The sequence below is a fragment of the Thamnophis sirtalis genome, unplaced genomic scaffold (assembly GCF_051295495.1).
Source record: "Thamnophis sirtalis isolate CommonGarterSnake01/CBP01778 unplaced genomic scaffold, rThaSir2_p1.2 scaffold_6, whole genome shotgun sequence".
NCBI lineage: Eukaryota > Metazoa > Chordata > Lepidosauria > Squamata > Natricidae > Thamnophis > Thamnophis sirtalis.
The window spans coordinates 19,453,102-19,469,727 of NW_028261386.1; the positions used below are offsets into that span (position 1 = coordinate 19,453,102).

Sequence of the window (16,626 nt, forward strand, 5' to 3'; positions counted from 1 at the left end):
GTTGTTAAGCATCCAAATGTAAATCACATGGCCATGGGAATGCTGCCATGATCAGAAGTGAAAAATGGCCGTGAGTCACTTTTTTCAGTATCGTAATTTTGAATGGTCATTAAATGAACTTTTGTTAAGTCAAGGACTACCTCTACTGGAAGGGGTGAAAAGCACCCTTCCCTTTGATCCATTCATTCTCAAAAGTTTTTATACCAACATTTTTCGGATTTATTCTTAAACATTCCTGCTATTCTTGTTGGGGGTAAGTGCCACCTGTAAAACATCTTATACAAATTTTCTTTATATGCTGTTGACATTGTCATTTCATAATTTTGAGACCACAATTTTTGCCATTTCTCTAAGTCAATCCCATGTCCAAAAATTTCCCCCCATGGAATTATTGTTTCTTTAACTTGTTCTTCCTGTAGCTTAACCGCTAATAAGTATCCATATAGTTTTTTAATCATCTTTTCATTGGTACCTGTCAGGATTTTATCTAAATCAGTCAATTTGTCATAAAAGCCTTCTATTTCAATATCTTTATCATATATAGAATCTATTTGCACATATGAAAACCAATACATAGACTTTAAACCAGAGATTTTTTTATTGGAGATTATACCGGAAATAAAGTAGAGAATTGAAATATTTGATTGTAAATGTGTTAACAGCGGCAAGGTTCAAGGTTCAAGGTTCATTTTATTTATATGCCGCCCTATTCCCAGCAGACTCAGGGTGGTGCACAAACCCAAAGGAGGGGAAGGGAAACACAAGAATTACAACAAAAAATACAGGGAATTTAAAACAACCAACAGCCACACGCTTTGAGAGGGGAAGGGAAACTCATTGACCCCAGGCCTGCCAACACAGCCAGGTTTTAACGGCTTTTCGGAAGGCCTGGAGAGCGCTGAGGGTCCGAATCTCTGCGGGGAGCTTGTTCCAAAGTCTTTAACTTCTGTATTAATTGTTCTTTACCATTGGGGGGAGAGGGGAGGAACCATTACGAATACGTTTTGACTCTTATTTCCATTTTAAACATCACAGTTAAACATTTTTGCTGTGGAAAACAAATACTAATCACGCTATATAAGATTTAGACACAAATCACAATAACTTCCAAAAACAAGTTGATGGAAATTTACAATGAGGAATAAGGTGGAGAAAGGACAAGGTGTGGTCAATCAATGTTTCTTCCATATATCTGAAAATTATCTGCTTTTGGGCCCAGTAGTTTCTCCACCTGAGAAAAAGAGAAGAAAAAGAATGAGGCACGCGAGCCGTCGCCCCAGCTCAGCTCCTTTACCACAGATGCGCATGCACCTCCTGCCAGCCAGCTGGTTTTCGGGTCTCTTCCATGCATGCGTGGGTGGTGTGTGGGGGTGGATGCGTGCATGAGTGGGGGGATGGGAGGTCATGTATGCATAAGTGATGGTTGCGCACACATGCGTGATGGTTGCACACACATGGGGGGAGCGCAGGGGGGTTGTGGACCCATTCATAGAGGGTGGGGTGCCTGCGGGGGGGGGGGTATCGTGCATGCATTGCATTATGGGTGCACTTGTGCACACGCACTTTTGGCATGCCATGACAAAAAAGTTAGTCATCACTGGTATAAGGCATATGTTGCTCGTATAACTCTGAGTGGCTCACAATACATTAAAACTATACAATATTGCTCCCCCAAAGTATAATACAAGGCCACACTTCCATTCAAACAATGGCAGAGGGATATTTTCAAGTTTATATGGCAAGGGGAAAAAACCAAGCATTATATACAAACAAGTGCAAGATGCTAAGGAAAAAGGGGTCGAGGTTTACCAGATTTGAAACTGTATTTCCATGCTTGTTGTTTGGTCTGGCTAAAAGAGTGGGTGAATCTCCGGAACAAGAGGCCACTTGATTTAGAAAGCCATGAATTAAGGTTTAGATGGCATTGTGGTATGACAAATTAAAGTAAATGTTGATTTTAAGAACCATTTTGTTAGACATGCCATACCAACAGGGATGGGTTCCTGCCAGTTCTATAGTTTCACCACATTTTACAAGTTGGCCACGCCCACCCAGTCACATGGCTGGCAAGCCACTCCCACAAAGCAGGCCACACCTACAGAAGAGCTTCTAAAAAAATTTGAAACCCACCACTGCATGCCAAGATTTTGGAATAAACACAAAACAAGGTTTCCTATAAAGATGCTTCTTTGGGAGTTGCCCCAGGAAGCCTTTTTCAGAAAAGAAATGGTGGCGAAGCCAGACTGGTGGACTTATGGTAAAATAATGTTTTAATTTTGATGACCTCACTCTCGCACTCTGTTTTGGCTTCCAGGTTGGTGCAGGAGGCCTTCCAGACTTATCTAGTATAAACCTTTGCAGTTTGGGGCCTGCAAAGCCTCCTGTACCAACCTGGAAGCCAAAAATGGGCAAGGGGGGGGAAAGCATGCTGGAAGCCAAAACAGGTGTTGCACACACATGCACGGGAGGCGGGGGGTATCACGCGCGCATTGCATTATCAGTGTGTGCATGCGTGCTTTTAGCACGCAACAATAAAAAGGTTAGTCATCGCTGCTCTAAATCATTTTGCCCTACATTTTATAATAAAATCACAGCTTGTGTGAATGATTGTTTTTTTCTAGGGAGTTAATATGTTTGTCTTGATCCAGGTAGATGCAAAATAGAAGTGGTAATCATAAAAAAGGCTAAGTATACCTGTTTGACCTCGTTCCAAAGCTGGCTCTTACTGTTGATCTTACTGATCAAGCATATTCCCTGCCTTACAGCAATGTAGGTGAAAGAGGTCTCACAAATATTTTGCAGAGTGCTGGCAATTGTTTGAAGTGATTTATATGTGCTATCAGTTGTAATCGTTCAATACCTTACAAAGAGGGGGCAGGCAATCTTTTTCCATTGTGGGTGGGTAGGGGGGTTGTTGCCGGTATCTGGGAAATGTAGTGTACAATGATCAATGTCATCACAGAAGCAGATAGGACTGACTTTTTTGGGGGGGGGGCAGGTATTTGGAGTGATTATCCAAAGAGGTGCAAAACTTATGAAAAGATTTCACATACTTTTTATTTCTTTTTCTTCAAAAGAATGCTGTCTTCTCTTTCAGAAATTTGACAAATACATTACTTGGGGAGTAGGAGAGCCTGCATGTGGCTTGTGATTTCCTGTTACTGATGTTTAAAAAGGGATTATTTTTCTCCATATTACACAGAGGGAAAGAGGCTGAAGGCCTGACAGTGAATTCATGATAATGTTGAGATCCCTTCTTCATAAGGGATTTCCTTTGTCACAAAGGGGTTTCCGATTCATCCGAAAACTCCAAGAAAAAAATCAGCTGATTCTGTTGTCCCTCATTCTACTGCCCCCAAATATCCCAAAATCCGGTATTACAGCTGCAAGAAGAAACACTTACCTGGCTTCAGTGTCCCGGGAAGAGGTAGAACTTTTTGGTCAAGGTGGTTCTGTCCTTTGAGGGCATCTGACATGGGTTGTTTGCAAAATGCTGCAACACCTGTGATATGGAAGGTACAGAAGCAAAAGCCGGTGACTGCATGTCCAAGAAAGTCAAGTAGCCCCATCTAAAAATTAGTAATATTTTGTCAGCTTATACATGCTCACTTTACTAACTAGACATTGTAGAATAAGGGGGTGACACTTAAGACCCGTGGGCTGGAACCAACCCATGGGATGCTTAGATCTGGTCCGTGGTGCTGCTCAGGAAACAGCAAAGAATCAGCCTGTGGCGCCTCTCCCAGTGAAAATGGAGCTTGGGATGGTCATCTGCGGCCCTCCCACACTCCGTTTTTAGCTGTGATGGCCTCCGGCAGCCCCTGCCAGTGAAAATGAAGCTCAGGGAGGCTGTGCGCAGCCCAGCTGGGCTCCATTTTTGGCCACAACTGCCTCCTGCAGCCCTCTGCCAGCAAAAACAGAGCTCGGGAAGGCTATGTGAGTGCCCCTGCCCCCACCAAACACAACCCTGATGCGGCCCTCAATAAAATAGAGTTTGACACCCCTGTTGTAGAAGAATCAGATTAGACTACAGTAGGCAAAATCAGAAAGAAGCAATTGAGAACTTTTAAAACTGATTTTATCTTAAGGCATAGCATAATTATTAGTTGATAGGTGTTCGACATGTAATTTTCATCTGTACAACCACCTTTCTTTTGCCCTCATCTCATTCCAATCTATTTAAATTCCACATCAATTTAAGTGACTCCATGAACCTTTTGTGATGTGTTGCAGTTCACAAAAGCTTCTTTCTTAAAATAAAGTTGTTAATCTTAAAAGATTTTACAGGACTCTTATGATGGAATGCTTAATAGACCTTGGAACACAGAGGAAGCAGCAAGATTTCGGTAGGAAATGCATCTGTTACAAAACACATTTTTGAATAGGAAGGAAGCATGAGAAACAGACTCAAAGTAACCCCTTGCTAGGAGGTTTACAGAATTAGATATTGCCTCCAACAATCAGGGTCCTCATTTTACTGATCTCTGAAGGATGGAAAGGTGAGTGAACCTTGAACTGGTGAGGATCAACCTCCAGGCAGCAAGCAGAATTAGCCCGCAAAACTGCATTCTAATCACTGCGCCATCACGGCTCCTAATGCCATTCCAAAGTGGGTCTTTAACAAAACCTTCGAAACTTGAGGTCCTTGTGTAGAAAGACTTGAGCAGACCTACCTTCCGGAACACCTCTTCCAAATTGCAATTCCAGGCATGTTTCTTGATAGTATCTATTAGTTGCTTGATAAAGAGTGATCCGGTTTCAGGGTGTCTCAAGGATACACGATCTAAAGAGAAAACAATGATTAAGCAATAATGATTCTTCACCATGTCAGACTTCATTCTCTACCTAACAAACTTTAAACCTATACAGATAGTCTTCAACCTATGACAGTAATGGAGCCTGGCCATTACCTTTGCAAATGATGATGGCCGTTGAGCGAGATGGCCTCACTTAACCACCATCATCCTCTGCTCTCCCTGATGCAGTCCTATGAACATGTGGATCATTAAACTGAGAAGAGCTTCAGGGGTAGGGAAGGCCCTGAGAGATCTAATACAGACCCCAGCCCACTTGCCTTCAGCCTCCCAAGATTTTTCCTACCCCTAAGATACCTTATGCTCCATTCCTGCTCCCCATCATCCCTACAGGCCTTGGGCCTACTTCCCCCCCTCCACCAGGTACTCATAGATTTTCTCTTGGGTCCCTTGCAGGGCTTGGCCTCTTCCCCACCTCTCATTATCCACTTACCTTTTAAAGATCTCTGAAGGTTTTCTCAGTGCTGTGCAGACCATATTAGGGAAGCAGAACAGAGTGCTCCATTCCCAGAAGCGGCTACCATCTCAGCACAACTTCAAGAAATTGTGGGTGTGCCGAAAATGGCACCTATTTCCTGGAGGCAGCCTAGCAGCCCAGGGAGAGACCTAGGAGAACGGGCCTACCCTCCTTCCCCAATATGAGGTCTGGAGACCATCCAAAGGTAATGGTACAATATTATACAACAAGGTCAGTTCGTACTACATACTCATCTTTGTTCGTGCTGATCAGATTTCTGGTAGCTTAACTTATTGGGCAGACCCAATCTCTTTGGGTGGGATATGGTTCAATATGTATTGTCCAGTCCCCAAATATAGCTACCTCACAGGTTGTTGTGGTTGTGAAAAAGAAGAGGAGTAAGGAGCATTACTATGTTCCTCACCGTGAATTACTTACAAAATAATAAAGGTGGGATAAAAGTCTTATGAATGACTGACTGACTAGGCCTTTTGCAGTGAGCATGCCCAAGAATTTCTGATACTTAGAAAAGAGGTCCAGACAGTGGTGAAATTCAGAATTTTTCCCTACCCGTCCTGTGGGTGTGGCTTGGTGGTGGTGTCAGGTGACTCGGTGGCCGTGGCCAACCCCCCTCCCCTTTTAGGTATTTTTTAACTACCGGTTCTCCCGCTATTCTTCCATCAAGTGAGCATCTCCCTCATCTTCCTTCATTTAATTGCTTGGTTAGGGTTATTTGTGAAGTAATTGCAGTTTAATTATCTGCAGGGGGGAAAAATCCCAACAAACATATTTGAAAAGTGGTAGCTTGAAATGAATCATTTGATCTGAAGGAAAAATACACCTGCAGGCAGAGCTGATTCCTGTCCCAAGCCAAGCAATCAAGCTGAAGTATTAAGGCTGATTTTGTTAAGCATCTCAATCAGAGCAACTCTGGGATTGGGGACTCCCCCAGCTGCAAGACTACAATCCCAAATCAGAGGGTCCAAAACTGAGGGTGTCGGTCCCCAAGCCTTACCACAATGGGAAGGTGTCCTTCCAATAGTCATAACACTATTCTTAGGCATATCTAATATACATTTTTCAAAATCTAATCTTAACCTCTAACATTCACTTTAGATATTATACAAAATCATGTATAACTATATTCCCCCTAATTCTATTTTTTAAATCTCTTTAATTTATTCTAATTCTAAGTATAGCTGCTATTATTATGTGGTTAATCTTTGGTGAGATTCACAGCCTTTGGGGCTGGTTGGTAGCTCAACAGCTCGAGTCCTAACCAAGGACCTAGGAGCTGTTAAGGTAATGTCGGAGGATATAAGCTGTTCCAAGTAGGGTGGTTTTTTGTAGTTCAAGTCTGATAAATTTAAAATTTCCATATAGCGAGGTAGCCCTTTAGGTATTGCTCCAAGGGCTCCAATTACAATCGGGACAACCCACGATTTCTTTTTCCACATTCGCTCAACTTCAATTTGCAAGTCCCGGTACTTTGTGATTTTTTCTTGCTGTTTATCTTGAATTCGTGCATTTCCAGGTATTGCAATGTCAATGAAGCATACTTTTTTTCTTTTCAACTATTGTTATGTCAGGTGCGTTGTAGGCCAAGTGCCTGTCAGTCTGGATTCTGAAGTCCCACAAGATCTTGACTTTCTCATTCTCTAAAACCTTCTCAACCTGATGGTCCCAGTGGTTTTTGCTGTACTCAAATCCAAACTTTTGGCACAATTTCCAGTGAATGATCTTAGCAACGCGGTCATGGCATTGTAGGTAGTCAGTTTGTGAAATTTTGCTGCACCCACTGATCAAGTGGTCGACTATCTCATCTTTCTCATTACAGAGGCGAAATTTGCTGTTGGTGATAACATGTTGAATTTTTGCCTTCATGCAATTTGTGGCTAAGGCTTGTTCTTGAGCTGCCAAAATAAAGCCTTCTGTTTCTTTTTTCAGTGCTCTTGATCTTAACCAGTTCCAAGTTAGCTTTTGGCCAGCTTTGCCTTCAATGCTTTTCAAGTATTGGCTCTGCATAGCATTTATTATACAATTGTATCATAGCGACTGATTTGGCATTGGTTACTAGTCAGGCCCCACCCAGGGGCCTAGGACGTCATAATGTATTTTCGTAATATCCATGCAGATCCAAGCAGTGTGGCTTTTTGCATTTGACTGACGGTGATTTTGTCAATTTTTAACTGTTTTAAATGTAATTCCAGTGCTTTTGGAATAGCACCCAGTGTGCCGATTACCACTGGAATTACCGCAGCTGGTTTGTGCCATAATCGTTGTATTTCAATTTTTAAGTCCTGGTATTTCGTGATTTTTTCATATTCCTTCTCATCGACCCTGCTATCACCTGGTATTGCGATGTCTATGATTGTAACCTCATTTTTCTCGACCAGTGTGATGTCTGGTGTATTATGCGCCAGTATTTTGTCCATTTGTATGCAAAAATCCCACAAGATCTTGACCATCTGATTTTCGGTGACTTTTTCAGGCTTATGTTCCCACCAGTTTGTTGCTGTTTTAATATTATAATTTTTGCACAAATTCCAATGGATTATTTGTGATACTGAATTGTGCCACAATTTTTAATTAATCTGCGCAATTTTTTTACAGCAGCTGAGTATGTGATCAACAGTTTCATCAGCTTCTTTGTAAAGTCTGCATTTGGCATCATCAGAGGCTTTTTCGATTTTGGCCTTAATGGCATGTGTGCGGATAGCTTGTTCTTGCGCAGCCAGGATTAGTGACTCTGTTTCTTTCTTTAATGTACCTGCTGTTAACCATAACCAAGTTTTTTCACTGTCCACTTTATCTTTTATTTTTTCCAGAAATTGGCCATGCAATGCTTTGTTCTGCCAACTCTCCATTCTTGATTTTATCACATCTTTTCTGTATTCTTGTTTCGTCTGTTGGACCTTCAATAGATTTTTGTTCTTTACTTCAATTAATAGGTGCTGTTGTTGTTGTTGTTGTTATTATTATTATTATTATTATACAATTGTATCACAGCGGCCAGTTGTTTCGCTGGATTTGGCATTGGTTACTAGTCGGGCTCCACCCAGGGGCCTAGGACGTCATAACGTATTTTTGTAATATGCATGCAGATCCAAGCAGTGTGGCTTTTTGCATTTGACTGATGGTGATTTTGTCAATTTTTAACTGTTTTAAATGTAATTCCAGTGCTTTTGGAATAGCACCCAGTGTGCCAATTACCACTGGAATTACCACTGCTGGTTTGTGCCATAGTAGTTGATTTTCAATTTTTAAGTCCTGGTATTTCGTGATTTTTTCATGTTCCTTCTCAGCGACACTGCTATCATCTGGTATTGCGATGTCTATGATTGTGACCTTATTTTTCTCAACCAGTGTGATGTCTGGTGTATTATGCGCCAGTATTTTGTCCGTTTGTATACGGAAATCCCACAAGATCTTGACCATCTGATTTTCGGTGACTTTTTCAGGCTGATGTTCGCACCAGTTTGTTGCTGTTTTAATATTATAATTTTTGCACAAATTCCAATGGATCATTTGTGCTACTGAATTGTGCCGCAATTTATAATCAGTCTGCACGATTTTTTTACAGCAGCTGCGTATGTGATCAACAGTTTCATCAGCTTCTTTGCAAAGTCTGCATTTGGCACCATCAGAGAATTTTTCGATTTTGGCCTTAATGGCATGTGTGCGGATAGCTTGTTCTTGTGCAGCCAGGATTAGTGACTCTGTTTCTTTCTTTAATGTACCTGCTGTTAACCATAACCAAGTTTGTTCACTGTCCACTTTATCTTTTATTTTTTCCAGAAATTGGCCATGAAGTGCTTTGTTCTGCCAACTCTCCATTCTTGATTTTATCACATCTTTTCTATATTCTTGTTTCGTCTGTTGGACCTTCAATTGATTTTTGTTCTTTACTTCGATTAATAGATATTGTTGTTGTTGTTGTTGTTGTTGTTATTGATCCTTTTTATCCCTCTTTTATCCAACACTCTCTATATCCCTGGGATAAAGCTGCTGAAAAAGTCTAAGCTGAAAAACTTTGCTATCATCTAGTGGCCAAAAAGAAAAAAAAAGTCACCACACAGCTGATTGTCTCTGGGATGGCAGTCAGAACATTATTTTTTTACTTTTTAAAGCATCTTTAAACTACCTTTCTCTCCAGTTGGTAGTTAAAAATGTTTTTAAAAAGTTTTTAAAAACTTCCGAATCAACTGTGTTACCATCAGCTGTGCCACATCTGGAAATTTTTAAAAAACGTTTTACAGCATTTTTTTACTATAAGTTTGGGCAAACCAGTAACATTTTTACTACTGGTTCGGGCAGTACCATTTCACCCCTGGATCCAGATCTAGTTTTCCTAACTGATTAGTTGCCAATCTTTGATAGGCAGCTTTGTGAACTAAATGCCTGTATTGCTAAGGCAGAAATTCTTTTCATTTCTATCCTGCTTTGGACCCCTACTCAGCAATTTCATTTTAACAGTCTCTTACCGGGGGTGGTGGAATATAGGCAGATGAAGTCACTCTCCACATTTACTTTCTTAATGTCATCAGTTTGCAATTGCATGGTGATGTGTGAATCAGACTGGAGAGAGGCAGCAGCAGATGCAACTGAGTCTTCCACGTTTTCCACCATGTACCCTCGTTGCGCTGGAGAGACAAAATGGGAGACTCAACAATCATTATCAAAACCCTGTGACAGAACAGAGATTATTCACACAAGGCTTTATGATCATCATAAAAGTACAGCACAGCCTTTGGTTCCTGACAGGTTTCAATGAGGCAAACTGCCAAGGTTTAAGAGAAGGTTCAAAATTAGTGTTTCCCAACTGTGGCATTGCCATTTATGGAAAGTCATTATTCCAACACACCTGAAGATCACAGGTCTTATGGAGATAAATACAATCAGCAATAAATATTTACAAATCAGTTTGCCAAAAGCAGATGTTCTAGAGCAGAAGTGGGAAACTAGGGCCCCTTTATGAATTGTGGACTTCAACTCCCAGGATTCCTCATAGTTCCCCACCCCCTGATATAGAGTTTGCTTGGTCTAGTTAAGACTATGTGCAAGAGACTATATATTCCTCCCAAACACTCAGCTGCCTCCCCTCACATCCCCGCCGCCCCAGAAAGTCTCAACTTCAGCAACCTACCCCCACGACATGCTTGAATAATGACCACCTTGGGCTTTCCCCTCAAAGCTTGGCAATTTTTGTTGTTGAAGATGGAGAAGACAGTATCGATGGAGAATATGTCAGAGTGTTCGTCTTCTGAGTGGACTCCACAAATGACGTCCCGGAGGCCATGAGACATCAGTACCACAAACATCCCATCTGAAGCCTTGTGCTCTTCTCGAGCTGCAAAATTCTTCAAGCAAGTGGTGATATCCTGAAAGCAATGAAAAAGGAAGGCGGGTCAGGAGTGGAAATGGAGTTTCTAACTAACTCTACACTCACTATTAGAATTGAAAAGAAGAATGGGGGTAGCCTTCTTGCAATGGTACTATCATGTGTCCTGGAAAATAAGACAGGGTCATATTTTCTTTTAACCCTTGAAATAAACGTTTGGCCTTATTTTCGGGGAGGTCTTATTATTTTTGGGGTGCAGGTGGCAACGAGCATGGTTACCTCATGGCCACTGGTGTATTGCAATTTTTTCAGGTTGGGCTTATTTTGGGAGGGTGGCTTCTTTTAGCGCATGTGCTCAAAAGCCTGATTGGGCTTATTATCCGTGGAGGTCTTATTTTCAGGGAAACAGGGTATATTTAAATTATTATTCAAGCTTAGTAAAAATTCAATGCAGAAACAATTACCAGTTTTTTTCTCTCTAGATTTGAATGGGAGGACTGTGCAGCAAATCTCCATATCTGAGAATTGTGAACACCATCACAAATCTCCAATATGGGTCCTATCTTCAGTTCAGTTTATTATTACATTTATATGCCGCCCTTTTCCCCCCGAAGGGGACTATCTTGGAAGGCTGACCTCATCATGCTCTCCAGAAGGGTGAAAAAACCTATCCTGGCAAATATAGTCATATATTCTCACTGAAAAGCTAGCCTCCTCAACTATGTTTTTGGAGAAACAATTATGGGAGATGAAAAAGAAGCAATATGTTGGCATTTGAAATTTTAAAAAGGTAGTCCAATTTGAGAGAAGTTCAATTACCAATTTAGGCACATTTTTTCTTATACTAAATTAGGTATAAACAACTTGGTAACCTACAGTTCTTTGGAGTAGAAAGGCCTTCCTGGGTTTATAATTTAAAACATCCACATGGTATTAGATTATCTACGTCTGTGTTAAATGTTATTATATAATCAGTTTAACAAGACTGCCATGCTTTATTCAATTTTGAAGCTGCCTAGGTCCAACTAACTCAATCAAAATCAAAACTTCCACACCCATTCTTTGAATGTTTAGGTTTCAATTAAAGTTGCTAGACTTTTTTCCTTGAGTAACACATTGAATTTTACTCTGTAAGCTTAATATTTTTTTTACCTCTGAGCTCAAATTGCGCTCTATTTTCACATTGTATCCCAGATCTTCTAGGAGAAGCTTCATCTGTTCCAAGTCTACTTCAGCCCCCTGCCTATAAGCCAAGTGATCGAATTTGATATTGCAGATTATCAAGGCCAGGCGCGTACGAGTCTTGGGATAATTGATGGGGTAGATCTGCATGGGGAAACAAAAGTGATTCTTATCCTGAACTATAGTCACGCCATGCAAGCATCCATCTAGTTTAAGTCTCTCCCAGATCTTATCAATCTTAGCCAGTGGTAGGGGATCCTGGAAACTAGTTTGGTAACAAATTTAATCATCTTGACGGCACTGTAAAATCTACAAATAAGGCTGGTACAATGGTTTTGCTATTACTCAGAATTTAATGTTCAGAGATTATTTGAATTTGAATATTTGTTCCACATAACCATAAAAATAAAATTGTTAAATCAGCCCCAAAGTAGTATGACTTCTTGTTTGCCATAGTGGGTGGCTAGGCACAAGCCTTTCCTTCCCCTTCCTGTAACCAGCAGCAAATATTCAGAGAGCATGGCAATTCTGTGAAGTCACAGAGTCCATGAGTTGTCTACTTTTAAAGCCAATGAAGGCATTGTGGTCACATAGCATTTAAAGCCCCCTTAATTTCATGTTGCCTGTTTTATTTGTGTTACATATGGAACAACAGAGGATTCTCAGCTCATTTTTTTTTTGCTTTACAAATAAAGCAAGGTAATATTTCTAAAAGCCAGGATGAGGAGAATTTAAAATATATTAAAAATTTCTGCTGTGGTTACCTTTACAGCAGCTGCTGCATGCAATAAAGTGCAGCATTCAAGCTCAAGTCTTGGAGACATCTAATTTAGGTCTGGCAACTCACCTCAGTGCCTTCACGAGTCTGTATTTGCTGAAATAGATTCTGAGGACAAAGCTTGATCCCATTTTTAGATTCCTCTTCCACTGAGATTTTAACTTCTGTTGACTGGCCAACTGGAGATGGGAGGAAAGTAGAACACCAGATTCACCTTTTTTACCACAGCGAATTATTAAATATTACATGAGTCAGAATCAGACCTTTTAAATAGCTATAGTCCCTAGCAGCCAATCAGAAGGGCATTGGGAATTGTAGTACATCACAGGGACACTGGGGTTTTTTGTCAGCTCCAACAGGAACAAAAACGGGTCAGCAATTAGCAGATCTGGGCCCTGAGAAAGAACATGTCCTCCAGCTTATTGTCTCCACTGCCATAGCAGATTTAAAAAACATGCAGAGAATTAAGGAACATGAACAGAACTGCTGGCAAATGTCTGCTACTTGTCCTTCTAAACTGGTCTGAACTGGTAGGATTTCACCTCTGCCTCAAGTGATGAAAAAGGAGGCCCAGAGGCCCACGTTCTTCCTTCTGGGCCTCTTTTCTCTCCAGAGAACTGCTTGATGAGATCTCTGGTAATGAAACAGGAGGCCCAGAGGGCTGGACGCAGCCACATTTTTTGTCACCGGAGACCTCATCAAGCAAGAAAGGAGGCTGCTGGCAAAGAAAAAGGCTGTAGAGGAGACAGATCTTCAAAAGATAAGTCACCCTGGGCAGCAGGATATGGAGGAAGCTATTGTGGGGACATCCCAGAGGAGGGAGAATGAAGTAACTGTAGGTTGGGGGACACTTTGAGTGCTCTTCAGCAGGTGGCTTCTTCCATCACTAGGCTCCTGCATGGCCTTCCCCACCGCGAGATGCCTCATGTGCACTTAACAAACTGTACATGCTATTATTGAATGCATGCGTGAAAGCAGAGAGTGATCTTGTTCAAGATAGAAGATTCACTCCCACCAATCCTCAGATTACGAATGGAATAGGCAGGCTCCATTACAGGACTATATATACATTTTCCCCTGTTTTTGGAGCTGCAGCCCATCCCTTGCCAAGAGTCCTTCATATAGGTAATGTAGTCCATGATCCAGGAAACCAAAGTTCTCTTGGTGACACCAACTGTTTAGCCTGAAGTTTATTTCTAGAATTCTTTTTTCCCTCAATGGGTGTTGACCTTTCATTGGGAGTATTGATGAGAACACCACTTGTGCTCCCAGCTCCTTAACTTTTTTGCCTAGGTGCTGATAATCTTTCAATATTGTGTTCAGATTCTTTGTTGTGTCATTCATCCCTATGTGAAGGAGGAGAAAGGGGTAGTTATCTGTTGGCCTAATTCTTTTGGTAAGGTTCTCAGCCACATCTTTGATTTTTGCTTCAGGGAGACAACATACCTCTCTAGATTGAATGTCTGGTCTGCAGACAGCTGGCTGGGTTCATCTGAGAATATAATCTGCTATCATCAGCACTCATCTACCTTTCTTGGTAGAGGTAGTCTGGGGTACTTTTCTGTTTATCACAGATGTGTTTGATAATGTGACTTTTCAAGGGATATTTGATTATGTCTTTTTTCTAGGTGTCTGCATGTGTTTGAGGAAAAGGTTGTGAGTCTGCATGTTTTTAATCTAGGGGAGAAATCGAATGCTCAGTTGTAATGGGGCTACATTGAGATTGGTAAGATTGGGTAGTAGGGATTTGTTACATGTATGCTGCTTCTTTCTTTGATTGTCATGTTTCCTCCTGTGTGTGACATGCCTCCATTTACCTTCCTCCACAGGGTCAATTCCTCTAGGAGCTTTTGTTCATTATTTGGTTCAATTTGGATATAATCTTGTTGCATAAGTTGGAGTTTGGCTAGAGTTGCCTCTAGATCCTTTGCTTTTTCTTCTAGTAGTTCATGTAGTTTACATTTAATACATTTATAATTTGTGTATTCTTTGGGCATAAGCACACACATTGAACATATATTGCATACCACAATAATGTCAGTCATCTGTTCAACGCGTTTGTTTCTTTTTTAGTAGTTGCTTTAAGGGTTAAATATATACAGTATATAAAAGTAGGAGATTTTGTCTCCATGTATATTTGAAGAAAAAATATAGTTTAAAAATGTTTTATTTTGGTAGTTCATTTAAGGAATTAAGAGAATGCTGCCTTTCTTTGTTCTCTGACTCCATCCAGCATAACATGCCTGCTCTCTTCCCTAGTAGCAACAGTAGCATCACAACCTATAAGATACTTTAATACTCTATTATGTCAGGAAGGATGCTGGAAAAAAGGATGGATTAAATTAAAATTTTAAAGATCTTCCTTAAATTTAGTTCAATGGACTAACATCTTTGGCTTGAACTTGGCCTATCCATTTATTTTAACAGTGACAAGAAAATGTCAAGCTGAGTGATAGTGCAGATGTTCCCTTAGATTTGATTTCAAGCTCAAGACCTGGAATCTCAGATTGGGATAAAAGTTCCACTCTGAAATCCCAGGGAGCCACTGCTGATTCTAACCACCAACAACAAATCGGTTGAGCAAAATTCAGTGGTAAACAAATGATAATGGCTCTTTATTGCCACTGGATCTCAAGTGGAGAGAACATTTCTGTAATATGTTGGGTTTTCTTACCTTGCTGTCCAGTTTTTTCAAGTTTTTCTGCAAGATAATTTCTGTTGCATCTTCGAAGGACATCAATGCACACCTCTAGAGCATCTTCTCCATAATGTTGAATCAGGAGATCTACAACGTCTTGTGCCTGTGCTTTCTCCAGTGAAGCTTTAGAAATGTTTGCCCTTCCATTATAATCAATAAAATTTAGCCTCCATTTAAATTCTTTTAATTCTTTCTCAGTGAGTTCATTCAATGCATTGTAAAGTATTTCTTTCACAGAGTTATTCATGTCAGTTATGATGGATTATATCTAAAATTAAAATTAGAGAATTAAACTAATATGGAAAATGAGATTTGAAGGCAACAGTATTCAAGTTAAACTAGTTAGCTCATTCACAAAGGCACAGCAGTTTATTTATCATTTCATTCATATTGGTTTCTATATGTCACCCATTCCATACATTCTAGGCAGGCTATATTCCTAAAAGGTAGACAGCACTCATCCGGACCTGAGATGGCAAGCTATAACCAAGAAGCCTGTCCTTCAGGTTTCCACCTGTCTTTCCCAATGATATGAACCCAGAGCTTTCCTCTTGGCTTTAACATAATGGGCAGACAGATTCCCCTTGAAGTAGTATATCCCTGTTTAGAGCCACACAATTCAGAAGGTGCAAAAACACAGTAAACTGTTCCTTCTGGATTGTCAGAAAGGATGCCATGGAAATGTAGAGGGTGTTTTCTCACTATCTAATCCCATTTAGGTCATTCATAAGAACAAACACTGTAACTTCCATCCCTGAACTCAGATCAGAAGAGATGCAGATTCAGAAGTTGGAGATGGAATGATAACTATTCAAATGATTACTTCATATATAAAAAAAATAGTAGAAAGAAATAGTAAAGAAAGAGATATAGACAAAAGTGTGGAAAATAATAGAAAGCCAAGAAGATGCAAAAAGACTAAAAGAAGCTATTTCTGACCTTGTTTTACAATAATTGCTTGATACAATTTCCCTCTCAAAATTACACAATATAGTTCCATTTCCCCAAATGCAGTCCTTTTACACCAGTAAATCCATGAGTTCATTTTTATCCATTTTGAGCAAAGTCCTTAAGGAGTTTTTAGCCTTTTATAAAGTGATTTTTCTTCCTTCCCTAATCAAACATGTCAATTTAGCCATTTATGAAAGTTCTACCACCATTGTGTTTCACTCCACCATTGTGGCTATCTCTGTATTTTTCCATTTTTGCTCGCTGCAATTACCATATATAAAACCAATCACCCATGAGTCTTTTGCAATTGGCTATTCATAATTCCTAGTAAGGAAAATTCCAGTTTCCTGGGAATATTATTTTTTAATTCTCTGCATAATCATATATATTGGCATTCACTATTTT

At 40.3% G+C, this 16,626-nt stretch overlaps 1 protein-coding gene across 1 annotated transcript; it reads right to left on the minus strand.

Annotated features, from left to right (window-relative positions):
• Positions 1-576: 576 nt before the first annotated feature.
• On the minus strand, positions 577-14,617 carry LOC148044873 (caspase-1-like). Its single transcript, XM_087717979.1, has 8 exons — positions 14,390-14,617; positions 12,642-12,782; positions 11,765-11,938; positions 10,418-10,652; positions 9,756-9,914; positions 4,674-4,783; positions 3,404-3,502; positions 577-1,231 (listed from the first exon to the last, which is right to left on the minus strand). The coding sequence occupies exons 1-7, from the start codon at positions 14,615-14,617 to the stop codon at positions 3,410-3,412; spliced, it is 1,140 nt and encodes a 379-aa protein (XP_087574105.1). The 3' UTR covers positions 577-1,231; positions 3,404-3,409.
• Positions 14,618-16,626: the final 2,009 nt, after the last annotated feature.

What these genes read in the sequence shown, in the direction of transcription:
- LOC148044873 (XM_087717979.1), bottom strand. Translation starts at nt 14,617, where the DNA reads ATGACTGACATTATTGTGGTATGCAATATATGTTCAATGTGTGTGCTT. An exon ending in AGCGCAATTTGAGCTCAGAG is followed by an intron (nt 10,653 to 11,764) that starts GTAAAAAAAATA and finishes CATTGCTTTCAG; the next exon opens with GATATCACCACTTGCTTGAA. An exon ending in TGGAAGAGGTGTTCCGGAAG is followed by an intron (nt 3,503 to 4,673) that starts GTAGGTCTGCTC and finishes TCCATATCACAG; the next exon opens with GTGTTGCAGCATTTTGCAAA.